This window comes from Lissotriton helveticus, chromosome 2_1 (assembly GCF_964261635.1).
Source record: "Lissotriton helveticus chromosome 2_1, aLisHel1.1, whole genome shotgun sequence".
Lineage (NCBI taxonomy): Eukaryota > Metazoa > Chordata > Amphibia > Caudata > Salamandridae > Lissotriton > Lissotriton helveticus.
In genome coordinates, this window is record NC_136059.1 from 1,396,234,520 (window position 1) to 1,396,260,546 (window position 26,027).

Here is a 26,027-nt window from a genome sequence, read left to right on the forward strand (position 1 = left end):
TGTGGAGGCTATTTGCTGACTAACTTTCCAGTTTTCCGATCAGAGTGAAATCATTAATTCTCCATATCCTTTTTATAGCAATGCTCCTACTCTCCTCACATAAGTTCCAATCCTCCTGCCTACACCCCAAAATGTTCCCTCCCACCTTCTTCACAAATCTTCAATTCTGTCTCCTTCTAAACTGCTCATTTACTCGGGCCGTTGAAGAATCTTTAGAAGTTTGTGAATCTAGTAAGACACATTAGTAATTTGTTTCACTGCAGTTTAACAAATCAAGCTTTCCCATACTGTTGCTGCGACAGTTTTCCTCCTCCCTTCCCCAGAGGCTCGTTTGTTGAACGACATTTTAATTGACAGGTCGAAATGCAGAATGATTTTAAGTTTTTCAAGTTCAACTCAGATCTTAGTGCTGTCAATCTGATCTACATGAGTTATTTCTCCTTCAAAACTGACTTCCTTACTAAGCTGATAAATCTTTTAATTCAGTTTTTTGATAATCTCAACAAACAAGTTACTTACCTTCGGCAAGGCTCTTTATGGTAGTGACTCTAAATAGCGGCAGATTTCTCAACTTTAGAATTTTTCCAGGTGCCAGACTGGATCAGTGAACTTTTTCAGCAGAACCTCTGCATGTTGGAAGGTGGTGCTTTGCAGCTCTGCGCTGATACTTTTCGACTCCTGAATAACATGCGGGCCAATATAGGCGCCATTCGCGCTTGCGGACATTAGTTGCTTTCAAGACTGTCCGTGCCCATAGACGCAGAACCCCAAAAGCAAATCAATTGACATTGAGCAGATTACTAGACTGGGGATCTTAATAATGGATAAAGTCCAAACACAGAACGGGAAGGAAGCAAGGGTCAGTGGGGAAATTGTGGATAGATTGAGTCTTTACCAGTAACCGCATTCCCCAAGTTAAGTAACTGTTCTTCTGATGGTTCTCTTTTGCACTGTCTTGCCTTTTTTTGTTCCAAAGAATCTCACAAAGACCTGACAATTCACCCAGTGGACTTTGGTACAATCTATTTAAATGCTCAGAGCTTACTCGGGGTCTAGGCAATGAAGTCTCTCCTCCTCCTTAGAGGACTAAGGATTATCATAGAATGCCAGTAAAGCGACGGTTTGACCAACGTGGAACGGCATCACAAATCTGCCTGGAAGGCTGCCTGCATCCGCAGAACCAGTTTATCTGGGGAAAAAGAGGGGTGTAAGATGTCCTCATGTTAAAAAAAACAACAACAAAAAAGGTAACTTGTGCTATGTAAAGCGCTCTGATACCTGATTCGGTTCGGGTCTAGTTCGCGCTATATAAAACTCTAAAAAAAAGATGGATTGAGACACAGAGCCTGAAGCTCACTCACACGCCATGCAAAGGTGATGCCAAGGAGAAAGAAGGTCTTGATAGTAAGGGGCGAAGAGGCATCAATGAAGCTGCTTGAAGGTGGGGCACATCAGAAAAGTCAGGAGCAGTTAAGGTCCCATTGGGGCATGATAAAAGCAGAATGCGGAAACGTGTTGCAGTCCTTCCAAAAATCGCATCAAAATTGGTGATTTAACCGCTTAGCCGCAGCACGAATTTCGCAGCGGTGCGTCGCTTTGAAAGAGTGGGTGGAGCGCGTCGGCCAAAGGACGTGCGCAGCACTAGCCAGGTAGTGTTCGCGACGGCCATTGGCTGACAGAAGCAGCAAACGGGTTGAATAAAGAGAGCTGTTCTGACAACTTTAAGAAGGCAGAGAGGGATGAAAGGCAAAGCTTAACTATGCCCAGAGCAAAGCCTTGCCAGGAACAAGATAAAACAAATAACAAAACATCAGACAGTTTGGCGCGAAGTGGGTCAATCTGGCGAGTACATTACCAAAACACAAATTTGTCTCAACGACCGGTATATTGTTTTCATCAAGAGAAGTCTAGCTGCCAGGATGACATCAAGCACATCTGGAGGTAGGTCAAAAGTGTTCAGTTGTCACCTCTTAATGTCTGCCATGAAAATGAAGTTTACGAAGGCCTGAGTACATAACTCTGTCCTGTTGCTATAACAGCAGTTCCGCATCGAGGATCAGCCTGATTAGAGGTCAAATGCTCAAGCCCAGAAGTTCTAGATACCACACTCTACATAATGAATTCGAAGCCACTATGATGACTTGGGCCCGGCTTGTTCTGATCTTCTTGAGAAATCTGGGAAGGAAGTGCTATTGGCAGAAATGCATAGAGGTGTCACAAGTTCCCCTCGAGGCTAAGCACGTTTCCAAACGTGAACTGCCTAAGAAACTCCAAAGCGCAGAAGTGATGACATTGCACATTCTCGGCAATGGTGAATAGATCAAGCCCAGGTTCTCCCCGCTCGCGGAAGAGACCTTGCACCACCTCCATATGTAACTGCCTCTCATGGTCGGCTAGGCATTAACGGCTGACTTGTTCCCCTGAGGATTCAAGGATCCAGCAAAGTGGTTCACCACCAGATACATTTCTTGGCAGACCAGCCACTCCCAGAAGCACAAGGCAACCTGACACATAGTCATGAGCCCACCCAGCCCTGTTTGTTGCAGTACCAGATGGTGATGGTGATGTCCATGAGCACCTGAACCAGCCTCCCCTTGATGGATGGAAGGAAGGCTTTCAATGCCTAGCAGACGGCCCCAGCTACAGAAGGTTGATGTGGCAAGCAACCCCAACCTAGGAGCATCTATCACCAGAATCCAGCACGGTGAATTGAAAATGCTCCTCTTCCAATATGAACCACAGGTGGGCCCGGTGGGAACATGGTGCCCTGCAGGTCCAGCACTACCATCCAGTCTCCAGGGTCAAGCTCAGATTTTCAATTTCTCCTTCTGGAGAAAGGTGTTGATAGGGTATTGATAGAGAATATGCAGAAGACCTCCATCATTCTTTGACTTCAGAAAGTAGCTGGAATGATGACCACGCCCCACCTTTGGAATTGGCATCCTCTCAACAGCCTCTTTGGCAACAAGAGCTTGTACTTCCTGCTGCAAAATGAAGAAATTGTTCTCCGTCAATCATTTGGTGGACGGTAGAAGGTGCAGCAGTGATGAAAGGAAGGGTATGGAGTAGCCTTTGTGCATAATATATAGGACCCCCCGCCCCCGTCTGATGTGATCGCTTGCCAACCCAGGGATAATCAGTGTATTCTGCCACACAGCGGGTAGCTGTGACCCTAAAAGGGTACACTAACGAGGTTTGGCCGGTGAGACTCCAGGTTTGTGTGCTGAGTGACATGATGACCTTAACCACAGGGGCAGTGTGCACCTTTGCATCACCTGCAAAACTGCTGAATTCTTTGAGGGAGCTGGAAAAGCTGGTGGTAAGGACGGCATCTGCCAAAGCCACAAAAGGAAATGGAACTGGTGGGCTTGGCAGGTCACCTGAAGCAGCATGGAGGCACCTAGCAATCTGTCTATCAAGTATAGAGCAGGACCTGGCTCAAGTCCCAAAAAGAGGGTTCATCAGAGCCTAGTTTAAAAAAAAAAAGTTTTTATTGGTATAACAAATAAAGCACACTCCGCCTAGCCTACAACCCTGGGGCCGGCTGCAGCGGTTTAGCCAAATAGTTAGCAATTCTTTCGTGGATTAACACAGCTGTTTAGCCGACATCCTGGAGGACCGGCGGCAGTTTAGTCTATGCATTCCGAGTATGTGAAACATACTTTATACAGTGTGATATCAACGTAATACCTGTGTTTAATAGCCCGACCCCTCTTCAGTTTTCAGTCTTCACCCGTTCCCCCTGTCTCCCAGGTCACCCGGCCGCACGCCTTCCTGGGACCTGTCTCCTGTTACCAGTATACACTTCACTGGAGCAGCCCCCACACTCTATGTGTCCCTCTTAGTCTGGTAACTCTGTCCCCCGCCCTGCCCCTGAGTATGTTGTGTTGTTGTCCGAGGCTCCCAACCGTACATTCCGCTATCACTTGGGTGTCTTATGTCGGATTGCCACAATTTCCTGTGATGCAGTGCGGGTTCGTTGGGACACCAGTTATCACTTTTACTAACCCTCCTCTGTTGATCCCTCCCCAGGTTGCCTCACTCTTGTTTTTTCCCCCGTTCTGACAGGGCTAGACGTGTCTGATCCCACACTCCCATTAGCTGGCTTCCCACCCCTCGCTGTGCCTGACTCTCCAGACTTCAAATGCATTTGGTAGAGGCCCCAGAAGTTTTTAGGCCTATTGGTGGGTGGTAGTAGCTCGCTGTAGTGCTCAGATTGCGTACATGTGTACAACATGTCATATGCCCATCGTTTTGCCTTTGGGAGCGGACCCCTCATCCAACATAGCGCAACCACTCTTCTGGCTATCAGCATCCCTATATCCACAAGTCTCCTGATTGCCACCGGTAGGCGCTTCGAGTAGCCCAGCAGTGCTAAAGCAGGATCCAGGGTTAACTCTAGGTCTAGGACCCTATTGATGGCAGCAAAAATGCTTTCCCAGTAGTCTTGTACTCCCGGGCAACTCCACGCTAGGTGCATGAAATCGGCTATTTGTGCATGACACCTTTCGCATTCTGCCGTGGGGCGAAGCCCATATCCATGTAGCCTCTCGGGCGTGTAATACACCCTCTGCAGGAACTTAAAATGGATTAGCCTGTGCTTCCCGTTTAGAGACAACCTCTTGGTGTTCATGCAGCAGTAGCTCCACATGCCATCATCAATAGTGGCATGTAGATCTCTTTGCCAGGCTATTCTGGCTTTCATGAGCTGCTGTTCTCTGTTAGCCATTGCTGCCTTTTATAAATTCGTTACAAGCTTACGCGGCGACTCTGTCTTAATAATGTACGTGAGTTACGGAACCTCCGGCGGTTCCGCCAGATCAGGTCCCAGCAAGTCCAGGAGAGAGCTACGGACACTGTGGTATTGGTAACGAGTCAGCAGTGTGACTTCTCCAGTATTTACTTCGACCTGTACCCAGGTTTTGGCAGTGCCGTTCAAAAAGAGGTCCCCTGCCACTGTAATACCAATTTTGTGCATGGCTTGTATGACTCCACGCTCAGTAAGTGGCGTTAGCCATATTGCCCACTCTAGAGGCATAATGGGTGAGTACAGTAGCACTCCTCCGCGAGCCAGCATCAAGGAGTGCCAGGCATGGTTCGTGGCTGTTATGGAATCCAGTATACCCGTTCTGCGGTCCACCGGTCGACAAATCGTGGCCGGTAGAGGCGTGGGGTCAGCGAATAGTCGCTCCATGCGGACGTGGGGAATACGTGTGTCGCCGTGTATCCAAGTATGTATGTGCGCAGCCTGAGCAACTCTGTAATAGAGCTCCAAGTCCGGTGCACCCATTCCGCCCATGCCGTAGGGAAGCGTCAAAAGGGTCCACCGCACTCTCGGTTGTTTTCCTGCCCATGCAAGCTTGACCATTAGCTGTGTCATGGTTTGGAAAAATGCCTTAGATAGCACCATCGGAATGGCACCAAACAGGAATAGAAATCTAAGTAGCACTACCATTTTCATGATGGCAATGCGCCCCATTAGGGTAAGCGGGAGTTTGCACTATGCCTCCATGTCATCCTCCAGTTTACTGTAGGCCACCCCGTAGTTCTCTCTGAGCAGCGTCTCAGAGTCCGTGTGGATCTTAACGCCAAGATACCTCACCGGGTTCAGAGACCACTGTAGAGGGTATTCCATGTCAAAGCGCTCTGTAATCGGGGTGAGAGGGAACACTACCGACTTTGACCAATTAACATGCAAACCAGAGAGCGCACCAAATCGGACCACCTCCCTGAGCATTGTCGGCAGGTTATGTTCTGGATTTCGGATGTATAATAGTGTGTCATCCGCATACGTCAAGAGACTACAATTTTGTATGTCGGAAAACTGACGCCCTCATGTCCATGGTATTCGCGTAATGCGCAAGCTAGTGGCTCAGCTACCAATGCCTATAACAGTGGGGATGGAGGGCAACCCTGCCTCGTGCCTCTGCCAATCGGGATGGGGTCTGTCACTAGATCGCTGACACGGAGCCTTGCCGTGGGCTTATGGTACAATGCTCCTATCATTTGTAGGAACGGCTCACCCAAGCCGAGCCTCCTCAGCACAAGCGACATGAACAGCCATTCTACAGAGTCAAAGGCTTTCTCCATGTCTAGGAAAACCACAACAGCTTTTGTGTCTTGTCGTATATGTTGTATGGTGCCTAAAACCGTTCGGATGTTATACGTCAAATTTCTGCTGGGGATGAAACCCGCCTGTCCGGGAGCCACAAGCACGGGGGCCAGAAGGGCCAGACGGGTTGCCAGTATCTTTGCATATATCTTGGCGTCCACGTTCAAAAGGGACAGCGGTCTGTATGAGCTGCATTCGCTCGGGGATTTTCCAGGTTTAAGTATAGTAACTATGAGAGCCTCTCTCATGGATGCTGGCATTTTACCCTCTACACAAACATCATCGAACAGCTTAGCCAGGTGGGGAACCAGTTTTTCCTGAAAAGCTTTATAAAAGCCCACCGTTAAGCCGTCAATGCCCGGGGCACTACCTGAACGCATACTCGTCAGAGCTTCAATTTTTTTCATCTTTTTCTAGGGCAGTGCTAGAAATTCTCGATGTGCGTTGGTAAGCAGGGGCAGTTCTATATGCTCCAAATAGTCCCTAGTCTCATCAGTGAGGTTGCCGCTTTTGGAGGAGTAAATATCAGAGTAATATCTCCGAAACATATCTGCAATGTCCCTCTCGTCTGTGATCAGGTGCCCATCCGAGGCCATCAGTTCCGTGACTAAAGGCTTACCCCTACTGCCCTTAAGTATTTTTGCTAAGAGCGAGCTCGGCCGCTCCCCCTCCCCATACATGCGGGCCGTCGCATATTTTCCCATGTGTTGGACTTGCCTGTCCGCTTCTTCATTGTATTCCGTTATTAGGGCTTTAATCTCCTGAGCTACTGCCTCGTCCTGGGAATACTGCTGTCACCTCTCAAGGGACGCGAGCTGCTTTTCCAGCTCTGACAGCCTCTGCCTAATGGATTTCAGGACACTCGAGTGTTTTGACATCGCTATACCGCGTATATATACTTTGAAGGTCCCCCAAACTGTGCTAAAGTCTTCCACTGAGCCTACATTAATTTAAAAAAAGGTGTCAATTTCCTCCACCAGTTCACCTCTAAACACGGGGTCTAATAATGAGTACGGTGGGAAGCGCCATGTGAATGGGGGGATTGTGTGCTTAGGTGACTCCAATATGAGCAGGATTGGGGAGGGGTCAGATAAAATACGTGCAAGGACTGCGCATGCCTTAATGCATGTCAGCACTGGAGAGGACGCTATCCAGTAATCAATCCTGGTGTGTGTGTCATGGTATGCCGAGTAATGCGTATAACCTCCCGTCTCCGGGTGTCTGTGCCTCCATACATCTTCTAGTCCCATCGCAGTGAGCTCCGCCTGGAGTGTTAGAGCGGCAGCAGCAGGCCTGCGAGTGAGTCCCGCCGATCTGTCCAAAGTTGGGTCCATTACCAAGTTTAGGTCCCCTCCCCACAACACCTGTTTAGCAGGAAATGCGCGTACTACCTGCGCCAGACCCTGATAAAATTCCGGGGAACCATAATTCGGAACATACACATTTACGACCAACAGTTCCAGACCCATTTCTACACATTGCGAGATTACAGATCTACCGTCAGAGTCAGCTTTCAGGAGCGTTAATGTCAACTTCGATCTAGGGTTGACACATGTCAGCACGCCTCTGGAGTGAGTCGTGAAACCTGCTGCCGCAATGTGCCCAGCTAGTCCCTTATTGAGCAGCATCCTGCTCGTGTGTGGTAGGTGGGTCTCCTGTAGAAGGGCCAGGTCAACTTTCTGTCTTTGGAGATAGCTTAGTACCTTTCGGAGCTTACGGTGGTCATTAAGGCCACGTACGTTCCATGTTAGGGCCCGGAGTGCCGCTGGCATATCACCTTGCGACTTCTCAGGCATAGCGGCCATCGGGTTTATGTGTAAGCAGTAAATGTTCAATATAGGCTTTGCAGGTCAGGCAGTGTGCTTAAACAAGAAAACAGCAAACCCCCCCACATCCCTTTATGGACATGACAATAACAAAACCACCTCCCCCCCCTCCCACACGGACCTCCCCCAACCTGGCCTCACCGATCCCAATCCCTCCCCACCTCCCGTAAAGTCCTACCCTCAACTTTTTAAGTTCCGAGAAATCAAACGGGAGCATTGTGCGCAGGGGCCGAGGTTGCCAAGTCACCCCTGGTTTGTGCTAACGAGCACCAATGTGTAACTGCCCCGTGCTGCTCCCGAGGTGGTTTATTACGTAACACTAGCTATCCTAGGACATTGCTTATCAGTGCCATCATCTCAACTTACAGAAACTATCATATTCAAACACCTATGCTCTATGTTAGGGCAGTGTTCCTCCCGCATCATCTGGCATGTCATTTGGACAGAGTACACTTTCCTCAGTCTAGCGCTGTTGCTTCCAGTCTCTCCATTTGTATGCTGTCCCTAAAGAAACTGGGGCTGCCCTATTCAGAGCTATAGAGACTCGTCCCATACCTTGTGATGTCCAGCACTACTATAGCGACAACCAGCTGCTGTCTCCCAGCGTTATCACCCCATAAGTGTTGCAGCCCTTGCATCTTACCGCAGCAAACTGCCAACCGTTAGTGGATGTTCATTCCTGATCATCAAGGTGGCTGCTCCCGTCCGCCGCTTCAGTAGGATCAGCAGTGTCTCTGCGTTGTTCCTTAGACCAGCGTTTGAGAGCTTGTTGCAAAGCTCGAGGGTCCGTAAATATGTGGGAGTGTCCCTGCCGGTTAACCCTCAGCTTTGCCGGGTAAAGCATCGCATAGTCCAGTCCTAGTTCTCCGAGCTGTTTTTTGTGAGGGGCAAAGTGTTTGCGAGCCTCTTGCACCCTGGCAGTGAAATCCGGATACAAGGATATGTCTGATCCCTCATATTGAAGCGTTTTCCGGTCCCGGGCAAACCTTAGTGCTGCATCCCTGTCTCTATAGTTTAGCAGTTTAGCTATAATGGGGCGTGGTGGAGCTCCCGGGCGCGGGCGGGGCCCCAATGAGCGGTGAGCGCGTTCTACAACGAAGACTTGAGAGAATGAGTCTTCACCTAGTAGTGTGGTCAGCAATTTTTCAACGAATTTCTCCATATTGCTAGTCTGAGTCGTCTCGGGGAGGCCAGTAATTCTTAGGTTACAGCGACGGGACCGCGCTTCCAAGTCCTCGGTCTTGTCCAGTAGGGTTTGCATTAGTTTGTCGCTCCTCTTGTGATCCACGTCGAGCTCTGTTTGCGCCTCCTCTACCTCGGTCAGCCTCCGCTCAGACATGGTCAATCTTTCAGCGTGTTTATCGATCCGCTCCGCCATCCTGTAAGATAGAGCGTCGATCTTCGTGCCTATGTTGGCCGTACTGGTTTAGAGGCCCTTTTCCATTGACAGCAGCATTGCTTTGATGTCTGTGTCACCCGGTGTCTCGCCATCGGCCAGCATGTCGTCCTTGTCTGTATTGGCAGCGTCATGTGACTGCGCGCGCCGTTGCTCAAAGGAAATCTTCGCCTGCGTTTTGTCACCCCGACCCATCTTGCTGGGTGGAGGTCGCATCACACCTCTCCCCTCTCCTTATGGCTCGGCGTCGATTTACAGTCCCCTGCACCAGGTTGCGCCTTTGTGGATGTCCAATTGCGCACCGTAGGCTCCCCAACACAGGCTCCAGATGTCGCTACCCTGTCTGCCCCCTGCTGTTTCGTCTATTGTCGCTGCAAGGGCTGTCGGGTCTCCTGCATCTATCCTCTTCTGTGCACACTATTTGGCGGTGCGCCTCCCGGACTGCAGGTTCAGATACACGAGTAACTGTGGTGATATGCACTTACATGTGGCGCTCCCAGCTGCAGACCGCCCCGTCGCAGCGCTCAACTCATGGCTCCATCATCCTCCAAGCAGATGGTGCGTGGATCCGCCCCTGCATGATGCGACAATGGTCTTTGTTTAATGTCCTTTATCGGTGCACCACTAAGTATATGGGTCTGTGTGTTCTCTTGGGCTCCAAACTCCCAAAGTCGTGCTCCGTGGTCGCAATGTGCTGATTCGCAGCGTACCTTGCCAGCTGCAGCGACTTCTTCTACTCCCCGCCAATATCTGCTCTGGTGTAATGGCGAGATCCACGCTCAGCTCCAGGCCCCCATCTGCTCCGCACTCACCAGAGCCGCCGCAGATCCCTCTGAGGCTCCAGCCGCCCCCGCACTCGTCAATGCTCGGAGGCGCGTGCAGCCTAGCCTACCGGCAGCCCCACGGTCCACTTCGCTGAGACGCCCGGGCCAGCCAGCACAGCCGCCGGACGGAGAGCCGGGCGGAGAGCCCCTGTTGCGCCGCAAGCACTGCGACGTAGCGGAGGAGGGAGCTCACGCAAACGCGGGGCGGGCGGCCCGTCGCAGCGTCCTCCCAGCTACCGTCTCAATGGGCCAGATCCCGGCGTCGGATCACTGTCTGGGGGATATCGTCGCGCTCCTCAGCGCCTCGCCTTTTCAGGATTGTAGATTCCGGACCATAATTTTCAAGCCAGTGCAGGATTATTCAGGATAATTAGCCACCACCACCAGCAGAGCTCCGGGTTTATCCGGCCATCTTGTTTGCCGGCAAGCTCCGCCCCTCCCATCAGAGCCTAGTTGAGGGCAGGAGGGGTTCAGAAGAAATCTGGCCCGGTTGCAGGGCCTCGGTAACCACATTCGGTTTAACCTCCATGACGGGGAGCTGGAAATGAAGGGCTTATGTAGCCATGTGCATAACCGTGGCATAGTATGCTGATTTTCCTGTGGCCACTCCAGGAGGAGAGCAAAGAGCTTCTCTGGGTAGATGTCCAGCTCACTGGCATTTTGCAAATCCTCACACTAGTTGTAATCCTAATAGGGCTGAGTGAACTCATTACCCGAGTCACAATTGTTATCAGAGTCTGTGCCACAAGGGAATTCAAAGAATGTTGCATGCCTGGTAAGTCGAGAGCAGAAACTGACAACATTGTTAGATTTGAGTACGACATTGGTAGAAGTCGAACTGACGCCGAGCCAGAAAAGGACATTCAGGGCCACCTCTTCAGGCATCTAGGTCGACATTGGAATTGAAGTACAGGAACCTGGCATGGGTTTGGACTACAGGAGTTTCATCGGAAGAGAAGACTCAGGCAAGAGGGGCTCAGAGGGACCAGCTGGTGCAGAGAGGGCGAGCCTGCTGGTGGTATTCTAGGTGGAAAGCCTCTCAGCTACTTGTGTCCCGGAGGCAAGACAGAGGAAGCCAGTAGGGGAAAAAAAAGAGCTGGAGCATAGCTGTGTGCAACTCGTCCATCTGGCGTGATGTCACTGAAGGTCTCGCAAATTTGGTTTGCGCCGGAATGAGCTCTGAAGTTGGGAAACTTCAATAGCCTGATCAGGACTGTTGGGGACGCCTACGCACTTGCTGAGGTGAGTACAAGTGGTGTGAAGGAGCGATACTCCACTTCAACTACTTTCTTGTGTTCACCTAAGTACTTGCAGCACAATGAAGACCAACCTCTGGAGCAGCTCTGTTAACTCTGACACAGGGATCAAGCCTTTAACACGGAACAGGTCTTGGAGCAGTCCCAGTGAAAAGCTTTCTTAAGGTAGTTGATGTAAAGTTTTGCCTTGCATTTCCTGATGGCCTTCGGGTTCATAGACGCACAGTCTCCACAGCTCTTGGAATCCTGGCTCACCCCAAACACCATAGGCACACTAGGATCCATCAAAGACATCAGTTTGCAACAGTCCCTATAAGGATTGACACCTGTTGTTTTAGGGGGTGACATACCTTGCAGACTGTATCAGAATTTAGGAAAATCAAAGTAAGTTGTCTCAGAGAGATGAGAGGAAACTCTGGATCCGAGTCTGGAGGTGAGGAAAGAAAGCAGCTGTGTGTTAGTGATACCTACATATGCCCATGCATCAATGCTCCTGCAAGTTCGCGTACCAAAACTCACCATCATATTAAATGCCATTTTCCATCCTCCAATTGATAACCTCTTGCAGGAGAATAAATATAAAATTTTACAAGTCAATGACTTTTCTCAGATTCTGAAGTTTTTCTTGGAAAATGTAACCTCTTTTGGAATGACTCCAAATATGCTTAGCACATTTTGTTCCCTTTGGGACAATGGGCTTCTGCAACACTGCTGTACACCCATACATATAAAAGGATATATACTTGACCTGTAATCTCAAAGATACTTTACTGACTATAGAAAACACCATTAGTATTTATGAGTCAGACTCTCTATAGACCACTCTTGTGATCCCTGATTAATTTCAAAAAGCTTGTCTAAGACAAACAAAAGAGTTTTCAAAGTTCTGCACCACGAGAAACATTGGATTCAACTCCCTTGTTACATTGGCATAGATTAAAAAACAGATATCTTTCCAGCTAGATGTTAACTGCAAGATGCACATTTAAAAGGCACAGTCACTAACTTCAATCTTTTTAATACGTTCTCAAAAGCTGTTAAAAATATTGATTCTGAAATTGTTAAAAATATTGATTCTGAAATTGTAAAGTTATCTAATCACCCACTGCTCGCTGGTGCGGCCAAAAAATCCAGAAACTGGTGCAGGAATTTTAGGCAGGGGACAGCAGCCTCAAGGAAAGCACTGTAGTTCTACTGTCCTTTTTGGAACACCTACGGTTCTAGGGCTGATGTAGGGGTCAGCACTTGATCATCCCCCAGCACTGGTGGTGTTGGCACAGGGGTCTAGGAAGTGAGAACTGACATGAATCGTGGGGCCCAGATGAAAGTCTGTACCGGAGTCGCAACAGACCCAGTGGCGGATCTCAAAGGGTCAGACGGCTCCAAGGAGGGACATGCCAGTGGTAACCCTATTGGAGGCCCCTGCGATTCCACAGTGACAAAGGCCACGGAGCTGGAAGCACACTGAAAAATTGCAGCATGTTCTATTTCAATGGCCTTCATCTGCTCAACAGTCAACAGCCCACAAAACTGAGGGCACATTGGGACCAGCTGAGGAATCGAATAGGTGACTGGTGACCTACTCAACGTGCAACTTACATTTTGACGCCCTGACGCTTTTGTCTTAGAGTCAGAGTGGTGGGATGGTGTTGAGTTCGGCTTAGCCTTTTTATACTTGTGTTTGGACTTGGACTTACTGGAAGAATTAAAGAGGGAAATGGAATGGACTAAATCCAGGCCTGCGAGCCAGACCTATGCGAAGATCACAACTTCTTCTTTTGTTTGTCAATATTCAACTTCACCTCATGGTCTTGAATTGCCTTCAGGGGCATGAGGGAGCACTTATCACACAAATTAGAAAAATTTCACAAACACAGGCCCTTAAATCACACTTCGTGCAGATCCATGACTAACATCTGCTTTCTGCTGCACAGTGTAAATCCTGCCATATTGGGTGGGGACACTTTTCCCTAGTACATTGTTACGAGTTTGAAAGTTATTGCCAGACCCGACAAATTCGGGATCATAGCTCCAGATACATGTTGGAAAGTGTGCGGAAATAAGGAACTGACATCAGCAGACAGGGCTGGTGCTTATTTGCAGCACTGCTCGGTGAGTTCTGGGGCAATATGGATCCAACGTGAAGCCGGAAGGCTTCCATTAGCGGCACAAGGGAGCACTGCTACGAAAAATCTCCAGATCCAGTCGGGGAGCAGAGGAATGTTCTAAGGTGAGGAATCTGAGGATAGGTGTATCCATCAGACTACAGAATGCCGGAGAACAAACAAGAATCTGCCCATGTAAGAAACAACATAATTTAGAGGCGGTGTAATATTAAATCGGGGCTGAGCTTTAAATTTCCACCAGGGCTTGGATAAATTTAGTTAGTGTTTTAAATTGTTCTAATGTTTTAAGTTCGAAGTAACCAGCGGGGTGCTGGAGCATTTATTTATCGTAGCAGTTCTAAAAATGGTTAGGTTACAAAAAGGTTGTCTCAAACTATAACTTCAAACGTAAAACAGTGTATGCCATGCTGTATTCTCCTCATAGTCCCTGTTGTCCACAACCACACAGTGAAAACCTACTGAAGGCCTTGATGGCATGCATCTGTAGGCTAAACGAATTACCATATCTGAGAGCAGAGAGGTGAATGCTTACATGCACTGAGTATAACAGAGAATATACTCTTCTTTAAAATATTATTAGAAGGATCTCTTATGACCCTGCTCCCTTTTTTTATTTTCACATTTCAGTTAAAAGCTCTTTCTCACTGGAGCCATTTAGCCCGTCTTTTATTTTTCCACCTATTATCCAGTCACACTTAGCCTGTCCTCTTTTAGTTGGTCTACACTGGAAACCACCCTATACACAGACCTATCTAAAGGTGAGTCAGGACATAGGTATAGTAATGTTTATGTAGTGGAGTACTTTTTCCTCCCGATAACCTAACATCCTATCTTCATCACGATTCCACAATTGTGTCTGCACTCGGATGTCATTCTCTCTTGGATTTTCTAACATTTGTCATATCTCTGAGCCAGAGGTTTTGGCACTCCTTCAGAGTGCCAAGATCAATGTATCTCCTACTGATGGGTGGAAAGCTTGAATTAATTTAAGCCAATATTAATTATTCAGGCCATATTCAAGACCATAGTTTATTTGCGTACTACATAATTCTGGACAGAGACTAGCCAATAGTAAATCATTCTTGGGTATGCTGCAATAGGAACAGGCCAGCCTGAACTTCCAGGCCATGTCCCCTCCAGACAGGCCAAAAGCAACCCCAGACCGGTTCTGGTATAACTAGGGAGGCTAAGTCTGAGTCCCATGGCACAGTGAGTACGGTAGCAACACCTGGGTATACCCATGAAAACTGATGGGTGGAAAACTTGAAATAAGAGCACAATGTGATGTTTTCCCTACTTTACCTTCTACATTCATCTATCATGCTTGACATGGTGGTGAATCATTTCTTATTTACTATGTTGGTAGCTTGTGCTGTATTGTATACTTCACTGCTGGCATGCTGCCTGTTATGAACTGTTACAGGTATTAAGGTATTTTCAGTAATCTAAGCATTAGTCAACAATTATGGATTGTTATAATAAAATAAATCCGAGTGGCGTTGCGCACCTGTTTTTTGTCAACATATTGTGGTGGTCTGGCGACCTCGGATGTGCTGTCCTACTATCAAGCTTCTCACCTCCTAGTCTTAAATTAGTGGTGGTATGGGGACAGGGGAGACCCAGCGTACGCCCTGGAGCGCTACCTAATGAGACCTCATACGCTACACACCATCCTATATGCGGCACATACGCAGAGGGCACTGCCGCCGGTCGCGCAGGTAGTCTTTGAGATCTGGAAACAGGCTCTACGTCGAATGGGATGGTAAAACACTCTGACAGGGGAAACCCCCCTTTGGCAAAATGGACGGCTGCCTGGGCTGGCGACGTTACAGGGCTTCCGGGGATGGGACAATATAGGGATATCAACACTGGGGGACGTATTGTCCGGCGTGACCCTTAAGTCCTTTCAAGACTTGAGTAGCGAATACAATATGCCCCGATCACAATTTTCTTATATACCTTCAGTTTCGCCACGCCCTTGCCCTGAGTCTGGACTCTCTCTCCGAGTTTAGCCCCCTGGAAGCGAAGATAATTATGGGGGATTTGGAAACAAAAAAAATATCACGCATCTATCAGTCCCTGGTCACACACTGTTCCTCTTCACTACAGAAATTGCGGGAAGCCAGGGAAAGCGATTTTGGAACTTTAGAAGAAGAGGATTGGAGGGAGGTGTTGGCCGTCTCCAGGGGTGCTGCCATTGCAATCCGCCTGCGACTTATCTAATTTAAATACCTTCACAGGGTATATTTTACCAGACAGCGACTGTGGCGGGCAGGACTCATAGCTTCACCGGACTGTCTCAGATGTGGTCAGGAAGTGGGGACATTTTTGCACACAGTGTGGAGCTGTGGCTCTCTTGACAGGTTCTGGAAGGGAGTGTGGGCTGGTCTGTCTGAGGTCCTGGGGTGGGTGCTCCCCCGTACACCACAGCTGGGTCTATTGCATGTAATGGATGGGGTAGGGGGTAACATATATAAGACACACCTATTACTGTTGGGACTTACATTGGCGAAAAGGGATGTGGATAGAGCATGGAAAGACACACGGGCCCCCTCTGTGGTAGCGTGGAAGAGAGGGCTTGACTTCTGCATGGGTATGGGGCGGCCGATTTTTATTGCCCGGGGATGCCCAAGAAAGCATTTTAAAATCTGGAAGCGTTGGGCTGATTTTAGGGGTTTATGGCTTGAACCTCCGGAGGAACAGGACTCCTCACTGGATATTTAAGGAGGCCACGATAACGGGTGTATGCATATGGTCAGATAAATGTATGGTGCGCAAGAGAAGTGAGATGGATACCGTGCGGCAGGGGGGGGGGACCGGGAGGGGGGGTTTGTGGGAGGGGGGGGTGGTCGTTGCATAGTTTGCATTTTCTTGTTTACGGGGGGAAAACAAACAGCAGATTGCAATTTCATTGCTGTGCCATAATTGCCCTGCAGATACCTCTGGGGTACAGAGCTCTGCGAAATGTATGTGATCTGTCAATAAAATTTGTTTACAAAAATATATAAATAAATCTCCGATGTTAATGCATTTTACTTCTACCTACCGGATCACCTTCCACTGGTCCTATTTTCACTCTGGACTGGTCAAGACACAAAACATCACTGTACCGATTTTTTATTTGATTATAAGGCTTCCTAGACAAAGAAAGGGAGAGAAAGTCATATTTTAGAACCATTGCCTTAATTAGAAGTAAACATGTCAAAGGCAGTAGTTGCATACCACATGTAAACAACTTGCCCAATAGCAGTAGTTCTTCCAAGAATCAATAGGCTCTACAATGCACGTTTATTATGCTCCAGTGACCAGATCAAACCATCTTTTGCAAATAGTACGTTAAAAAAGGTGCTGCTGCATAAGCACTTACAGTTTCAGGCAAGAATGGCCATGCTAAGCGACAGAATAACGCCAAGCCCCAGTTTTAGTGCTTTTGGTTGAAAAATTAAGACTACCCAAGCCTACCAGAAAGAGGCAGTAGTGGTGTGTGTCGTATGTATCTTTTGAGAGCATAACTCATGGGGATAAATATTATTACTAGTCAGTGCATTCAGCCAATCCCTGATGCACCAAATGTCTTGCATAGAGGAAGAAGTCTGCCCATGGATCTAGGCTGAGGACCAGTCCCTGCAGCAATCCTCCGCTCCATACAGCGGAACCACATGCGCAGCAGGGGTGGTCTACCGACAGGTCCTGGGAGCAGTGCCTGTTTATAGGCCAGGATCTGACAAACAACAGGCATTTGCAATGCATTAGGTCTCGTATTTACAAGAGTTTGAGCTATTGGCATTGTAAATGACAGTGCCTTGTATTTATGTGTTATTTTTAAAAGAGATAAATTGTCATTTACAATACCAATAGCTTAAACTCTCACAAATGCCACACCTATTGTATTGCAAATGCGTTCAGCGCCCGTGCTATAAAGATTTATTTTAAAGCTTTAGGAAAGAGCATGCCTTGCCTTCAACAGCCAGCAGGACAAAGCTATTTGAGAAAATAGTGCTGGGAGGCTGTAATTAAAGCCTACAGAGTTACAACACACGTGGGAGGTTACAAAACGAGGAGAGGCGGTACTAAGGAGGGAATACTAAGCACATTTACCAATGAAAAGCCACAGTTTACAGTGGACAATGACACAAGCCAAAGAAAAATATGGGCGGAGCTTCAAGTCCATACCTGAATACAGCATGCCTCGCTGAGCAGCGCATGCGCTGCCCAGGCTCGACCTAAAAAGGCACTGCACAGTTGAGAATGGGTATGTGGCAGGTAAACCTGAAATTTACTGGAAACAATGCAGTTACAAGTTAGCTATGATTCAATAAACACTAAATATTGGGGAGAGGGGGTAGCCTAACAGCTAGGGAGGTCGACCTCAAAGTTGGGGAACCAGGTTCGAGGCTCGGCAAGGACGCTCAATATCCAGTGATTCCGAGTAAATCACTTGATCTCTTCGTGCCTACCCAAAAATAAAAAAAACATGAATGTGTTTGTCTGAAACGCAACTAGTCCTCATGTAAAGTGCTCTGATACCTGCTGGTCTAGCTTGCGCTATATAAAACTCTGCTCCAAAAAAAACCCATAAAAGCCTCCCGATATTCACCAATTAACATATGGAAAGAAAAGTGCACACTATAACTCATGCCTCCTACCCGCCAGCATGAATGATAACACCAGTGCAATTATGGTTAAAGGTTCTGTAGGAACACGGGATCCCATTCGGATACTTGCAGCTCGCTATCAGTCTTCCTACTTCGAAATCGGAAACTCACCGGGAGGGAGCACACACGCTCAATTGTTTCACTACAGGGGCTGCGGGCGGATTCCCACGGGCGGAATTACCCTTTATGAGCTTTACAGAGCTCCGTCTTCACCCGTCGCCAATACTGAGTGACCCACTCACTTTCAAATCAGAACAGATCCGGCAGAAACTCACACACAAGTTTCAGATCGGATCTTGGAGTCCGTGACCGTGACTCCTTTCTTCACCTGGTCTCGAGCCCGGCCAGGTTGGAAATATCACTGGCCTAGCGACCTTTCTTTTTTCACCTGAACATTTACAGTCGCATTGCTATGCGACGAAACACGCATCGGCTGGCTACAAAGAACATTAAAAGAAGACTTGTTCTAAAGACATTGTGGTTTCTCTGTTGGCAACATATGTATTACTGTGTGTAATTGTGTCCACTTGACACAGAATAGTGAAAGAGACAACTACTCAATTTTGATACTCCTTGGTTGTGTGCATTAGGCTTTTGCTTTTTGAACTGAGTAAACCCCTACACTCAAAAATAAAAATCAATGTTTTCTTACCAAGCACAACTTTGTAAAAATGTACAGGTTTTCAAGCTCTGATTTGCGTTCACATTACTCAGAAAAGAAGCCCCGCCCTTCCGGATCTCACCAGAGAGCCACAGCACCATAACGTTGTTTCTATTGGAGCTGGGGAGGATTTACAAATCCAAAAATACCATGAGTGATGTAATATCTGAGGTCAAATGAAGTGCATGACAGGGGCGCAAATTATGGTTAGTTTTCTGAACCATCTTAATCAAATAACTTTATTTTCAATCACAAAGGTCTTACAAAGTGCATAGTGCAACACAAATATAAAATAGTAGAGGCAATAAAAATCATTTTACAAAGTACAAAATGCAATAATAGTTACAACAGTGCAGAATTAAAAGAAAGGTCACTGTTCAAGAAGTGAACCAGGATTTGATGTGTAAAGTTTGTAAGACTAGAAAAAAACCCAGCTCATATAATACATTTAAAACATTTGATCCATAATGTGTGTCAGAATTTGGCCAGACCAAAAACTACCACCCTGCGGGTGTCAAAGGCTAGAATTCTCAAAACCTCTGGTAATGATCAGGACTAATATGTTTACACAAAGGAACAATCCACTTGCCCCTCAGAGTTTTGTAATGGGGCAAAAAAAGAATAAGTGGACTACTGATCCGAAGCTAGCCTTGCACGCTGGACACCGATTGTCAGAGGGGGTCTTACTACACCACTTTTTGCAAAACGCGCCGACGTGGGCACCCATCCTTCCTAAGGGCTACACTCGCCAACACCTTGGTCTGCTCACCAAGGGGTGGCTGTGCCCTCTTAGGACATTTGGGGTCCCCGTCAAGTGACCCACCTGGTCACATGCAAAACACTTGGGGGGACCGGTCTCAGCAGGCTTTCCTGAAGAGACCCCTTGCTTCTTATCTCCTGGGGATAGGAACTTTTACGCTGGGTGTTAGTTTGGGGCCCTTTAGAGAAGTCCTGTGCTTTACCCTTGCTGCCCCCCCCCACTTTTCTGCTGGGGACCCTGGCCACCTTTGGCTAAGTCTCACCAAACACTTCCTTGTGGACCCTGATACTCACTCAGCAGTCCGCCTCCATAGAAAGCTTTCTGGGGTCAGCCAGCTTACTATATACCAAGTGCTGGAGCAGCTCTGCAAAACATAGACTTGACAAGTGCTCCCATGCAATCAAATTATAGAGCCCCTGAAAATCTTTCACATTACTGCCCTTCAGCCAGCCATTCAGAGACCTGCCGAATGCACAAATTCCAACCAAGTGTTGGCATTAGACTTCTTACTGGACCTAAACTGATCCCTGTATTTTTCAGGAGTGAGTTCACACCTGGTGAGGAGAGCGCCTTTCATGTCAGCATAGGTGAGGTTCTGCCCCTTACTCAAAGCTATCAGAGTATCCCTAGCTTCTTCTGGGAAGAGAGGCCACAACCCTCCACCCCAATTCCTTTCAGGAACCCCATTCATATGAATAGAATAGAATTATACCCCTGAAATCACCTTTGTATGTCACCGTCCTTCTTGTACTCCTTGCCTACATTCTTGTGGATGTGCACAATTGTATCTGACTGCCCTGACAAATTGCTGCCACCATCTGAGCTGGGCCTACTCCTTAGCTCCAGCTCTTTAAGACTTCGCTCATGATCTAAGATCATGTTCCTGGGGGGCACTAGGTGGCGCACGAGCGGAATGGCTGACATTGCATGAGGCTTCCGCTGCCTGGTGCTGTAATCCTGAATTAGATCCTGCCCTGATGGTAATAAAAGCAAATAATGGCCTCCCGGACGAATTTGATAAAACCTTCCATCATCTCCTTATCCCAGTGCTGACACACGTGTTTGAAGAGGCCCGAGAGAGTGGTATACTTCCTCCCACTATGCGAGAGGCACGTATTATTTCCATACCTAAGCCTGGCAAATCGCCTACCTCGTGCGACTCATATATACCTCTCTCTTTAATAAATGTTGACGCAAAAATCCTGGCCAAACTTATTGCTAATCGTATCAGTCCCCTTATGACGGCACTGGTGCTTCCGGATCAATCAGGTTTCGTGCCCACTCGGGGCACATCCCGTAGCTTGCATACGCTATTTGCTCTCCTCCATGACATTGACCCAGACGCCAACGCTGCGGCGATATTTCTTGATGCCACTAAGGCGCTCGATTCCCTGGAGTGGGACTATATCGCTTTTGTCCTTTAGCACAGGGGGTTTCCGACCCCCTTTATGGAGTGGATCAACTTGCTCTACTCCGGGGTGTGCGCCAGAGTGGTGGTGAATGACATTCAGTCGGCATCCTTCTCGATCACACGGGGCACCCGGCAGGGATGCCCCCTGTCGCCGCTGCTCTTTGCCATAGCAATTGAGCCCCTAGTGGCGAGGTCCGGCGGCAATATCATGAGCATGCCCTAATATATCCTGAGAGGCAAATTTGTATTTCCTTATACGCAGATGACTTAACACTCTACTTGCGGGACCCTGCAGTTAGCCTTAACCCCATTCTCCGGCTGCTCATTCTCTTCGGACAGCTTTCTGGCGTGAATGTGAATTGGGGTAAATCCCAAATTTTCCCCCTCACAGACGCTACAGGGGAATTTACGCCTGACTTTCCGCTGAACTGGTGCGGAGACACCATTACTTATCTGGGCATTCAAATCTCTCGATGTCTGGAGGAATTGATGCGCTCCAACTATGGCTGCGCGCTTGATACCATCACAGACAAGGTAACTGGGTGGGTTTTGATACCTCTTTCCATGGCGGCTAGGGTGTTGTTGATCAAGATGATAAATTTACCTAAGCTCCGTTACCTTTTTACTAACATCCCCAACGCTCCGATTTAGCCTATTTAGCTGCATCAAAACACAGCTAATTAGACTAACAAGGGGGGGGGAAACAGCCCAGACTGGCGTGGGAGAATTTGACTCGGTCCTTTGAGGACGGAGGATTTGCGATCTCGGATATGGAACTATACTTTGCCTGCGCTCAAGCACACTTTGCAGCTAGTCTGTCCCCCCCCACCCCACCCCCTCCATATATGCCTCACCTGGCTATTGAGGGTGGATATATGGCACCCACACCATCTACAGCATATCTTAGCGCGACCACAGTACCTAGACATTTGGCGGCCACCACGGTACAATGCACGACTAGCGCCTGGTGCGACTGGCGCGAAATAGCGGGTACACTTAAATGCCCCCTTCTTTACTAGCCGTTAGTGCCCTTGCAGGTGAGACAGGATATACCGGTTACTACGGAGGGAGGGTGCCGTCGCATGCTGCGGAAAATGTCCTATCTTACTTGGGGCCACTTATACAAAAATGAGAAGTTTAAGAATAGTGAGGAGTTTTTTGGCCCCTACACCCCCACTCCCTCAGAGAGCTTTTATTATGTGTGACTTAGGCAAGATGTACGTTCACTAACTCAGGACTTCTCGTCAGAGCCTCCTGTCATTGTTCCTCTACATAATCTACTGCAACAAAATCCCCCTGACCATGTGGTGTCGCGTTTATATAGCTCCACTCAAAAAGAATGGGAAAGGAGCCCTGCTCCGGCTAAGAGGAAGTGGGAGGAGGAGTTGGATGCTCCCATCTCAGAGGAGCAATGGGCCTATTGCTGTCGTCAAACAGGGGTCATCTCTGCAAATAGCAGGCTACGCCTGATACATTATAAATGCATTCATCGCTTATACTATACGCCTGCTAGGCTACACCGGCTACGCTTGCGAGACACTGACCGCTGCGACAGATGCGGAGCTGAAGGCGCTGATTTTGGACATTTGGCATGTGACTGCCCGCTTGTTCAGGAACACTGGAGGGAGGAACTGCAGGCGCTGGATGTCATGACTGAAATACACGTGCCTGATGATCCCCTTACCGTCCTGTTGGGCTACACGGAGCAAATTCCCGCCAAGGTCCGGAAGTTCGCCTCTCTAGCTCTTTTGATGGCGAAACGGCGTATAGCCTATCGCTGAGGGCGCGGCCGAGCCCCCAAATTTAAAGAGTGGCTTAAAGATCTTGTATATTGCCAGGAGCAGCTGCCCACTTATGCCGAACTTATGCCACCTTCCTCACGCCCTATGCATTGAATGTCATATACTGCTTTGCCGGCCCGATGGGAAGTTGGCACCTGGCTGTGTTAAGTTTTATGACGTCAATAAAGGTTGAGTTTAAAAACAAACAAAAAAACAATGGAGTCGATGCCCATGCGCACTATCACAGAATGGAGGAATCACATACTTCGTGACTGGAAAAACTTCTGCGATCAAAAACAACTTGCAAACATCTGGACCCAACACTATATGGGAGGAGTATGCAAAGCAAAGCATGTGATCTACAGCTCACATGCCTCGAACATCCAACTTAATGGTCCAGTCGGATTTCAGATTACTATTTTTGAAATAACACTATTAGAAAGTTTCCATTTTTGTGCCAAAACCAAAAGTCTGTCTTGCCAGAGTCCAGCTGTCACTATACCCCTGATGGATCCCCTGTGGTGAGATGTGTATTGCTCCCAGACAGTAGACAAAGAGCCTTGGGTGTGGGAAGGGGGGTCCCTCCATTGACAGGATGGCCTGGAGGCTATACGCAGACCCTTCCTGAGTTTCATAGGATGCCTTCCCTGTCACTAGCAGAGGAAGCTTACACCTAGGTTTCCCTCTCTTTTACTCTCTAGTCAGGCTAGATCCAAACACAGCGGGAGGGACAGGAGTGGCAAAAAATGTTTTAGGGCAGTGGTTCCTAATATGTACGCCGCGGCAACCTGGTGCGCCCTCTAAACTAGCCAGGGGCGCCGCGCTCCAAAGGTTTCAGATTTTCGAATTCAAGTCATAAATTGCCGGTAACATTTTAGAAATGGGAGTTATATAGTAAAAGCATAAAAACTCTTTGTCCACCAGATGGCAGCAGAGCCTTCTTTATTGAGAGTGCAGAACTGAATGTTACTAATGGAGATGGCCTATTTGTATTTCCTGCTTAAGAAGCCAGCAACCAAGAGTTTCTGCATGGCAAGAGGTCACCGGTGGTCAACCCACAACCTGAGTGACTGGTCATGGTAGCAGGCCGCTATAGAACACAGGAAAGAAAAGTGATTTGTAATGCTGCTACCCTAGAACATACAGGGCCCATTTTAAATGTGTGTAGCTGGAGCCTAACTATCAATGCACTGGATATAAGCAGCACCGGCCAGGTTCATACAGTTCCCGAAATACATTTGGAAGAGAAGTCAAAAAGTTTGGTCATTTTTCCTGGAGGATTAGGGAATTACTCTAGAACTGCTGTTTTGAAAATTAAAAGGATAACGAAGAAACACTACTGTGGTATCTCCCACCTTTTTCCCCCCCGGCGTCTCCGCGTGTAATGGAGCTGCTCGCGGTGACATCACTTAGAATGTCACCGCGACCAGCGTTCCAAGGCGAGCGCCGGGGGACGAGTGTGTGGGAAACTGCGAAAGCGGAGGCTGTGGCTGAGGTCGCAGTGAAGATCTTATTTGAATAAAGACTTTGGTTTTACTTACGTGACGTCTTTGTCATCTGTAGCCGTCACTTCACTGGCGACGAGGTAAACTCACCTGTGACCTCAACACGCCGAAGGGAGGTGAAAAGAACAGCCTGCAGCAAGAAGAATCCCCACGAGGATAAGGAGACAGCGGACTGGGAAGTATCCGGACACGGCAGAGGCTGACCGCGTCGCGGAGGTATCTTCGGAAGGAGGAGCAGCAGCGGGGTCGAGAGGTGAAGCGAAGAAAACTATTTAGAAGGCTCTGCAGAAGAAGGAATGAGGAGAAGGGCGACTGCGGGTCAGTGAGTAATGTCACCCGTCGGTGCGAGGAAGAAGTGAGGTAATGCCTGCCAGCACTCCCAGCGCGCTGTACATTACCCATGAGTAACGACCTGCATGGTATGTACTTGCGTTGGGGGTCACTTGAGCTGGTTAGGCGCTTTGATGCGGAGGGTGTGTGGTAAGCGGAGAAGCGAAGCACCCTCTGACTCGACTTTACAAACGAGAGCCAGGCGCGCAGTTCCCTCACCCGTCTCAGGAAATAATGGGGAGCCTGTGACAGTCTGTCACGGAAACGTAGCAGTCACCTCTGACCCAACTCTGACTCCAGTGCATTTTGGCGCATCGTAAGACAGCGTGTAGTGAACAGCACGAGCAGAATTAGTTGTTAAGTGCTATTCATCTCCCTTGGGGATCTTGTCGATTATCGTGTGTGCAACCGGATTTTGTCAGGAAAGGCACAGCTGTTTAGGATCAACGCAGCGAGACGTGTGTGGTGAAGGCTGCCCTTCTGCCATTTCAATGGGAGTTTGACACAAAACGTTGCCAGTAATCCTAAGTCTAGTGAACAGACTGTAATTCACGCACTACCACAAAGGAATTTGTGCATAGTCAGTAGGTGGAAGTCGTTCTAACCGCAGTCCTTCTTGAACTGGTGCTGTTTTCCTAACGCATTGAGGGGCAATTTAAGAAGGAGTTTGTTTTTTCTCTTTCACCACGGGAGTGGTTCAACTTGGACTGTGCTGGCAGTAAGAAGAAAGGTACTCGGTGGATGCACCTAGTGAATGCAGGAGTGACATTTTCAAGGGGGGTAACAGTCAGTGTCATTCTGCAGTCAGCCTTATTCAGAGTGTTCCTTCCTGCAGTCTGCTCCGGGGAGTGTGGGCCGCGCAGGGAAAAGAAAACCTAGGAGTTTTATGAAGCATTTCCGTTTTGGGCTAATGTGGACTGCGCTATACATGTACGATTTAACTGTCCTGTAGCATAGGACCCCTTTAGCTCATCCTACTAGGACACACCCTAACAGTTCCTGCAGGAGGGTTGTTAGAATATTGACACCATAAGTGGTAACACCTCGTTTGCAATTTATGAATGTTTGCTTCTTTTGGTACAGACAAATAATACTCTTCTTTACAATTACTGTTAGTCCAGCTGGACTTAAACACTCTCATCTGGGTTGTACGTCTTACTTAGCCCTGTGACTAGTAACCATGCAAAGTGTGACTCCTCCACCCTTTTTCTTAACCAACCCAGGTGATCCCACCATCCAGTGGAAACAATGGAAAAAAGTGTTTTTGAACTACGCTACTGTATGTGGGCCTAACCTTGGCTTAGAAAGGAAAGTTGCATTGTTAGCCTATTACCTAGGTGCAGAAGGAGAGGAGGTTCTAGATCACCTCCCAGACTTAGGGGCG

General features: G+C 48.2%; 1 protein-coding gene across 2 annotated transcripts in view; it reads right to left on the minus strand.

Moving 5' to 3' along the window:
* LOC144818684 (tyrosine-protein phosphatase non-receptor type 9-like) overlaps nucleotides 1-26,027 on the minus strand; it is a 960,088-nt gene that overhangs the window by 264,422 nt on the left and 669,639 nt on the right. For both annotated transcript variants that reach the window (XM_078676335.1, XM_078676336.1), the window contains one exon: nucleotides 16,587-16,677. In XM_078676335.1, coding sequence (XP_078532461.1) covers nucleotides 16,587-16,677 — 91 coding nt within the window. The remainder of the gene's footprint in view (nucleotides 1-16,586; nucleotides 16,678-26,027) is intronic.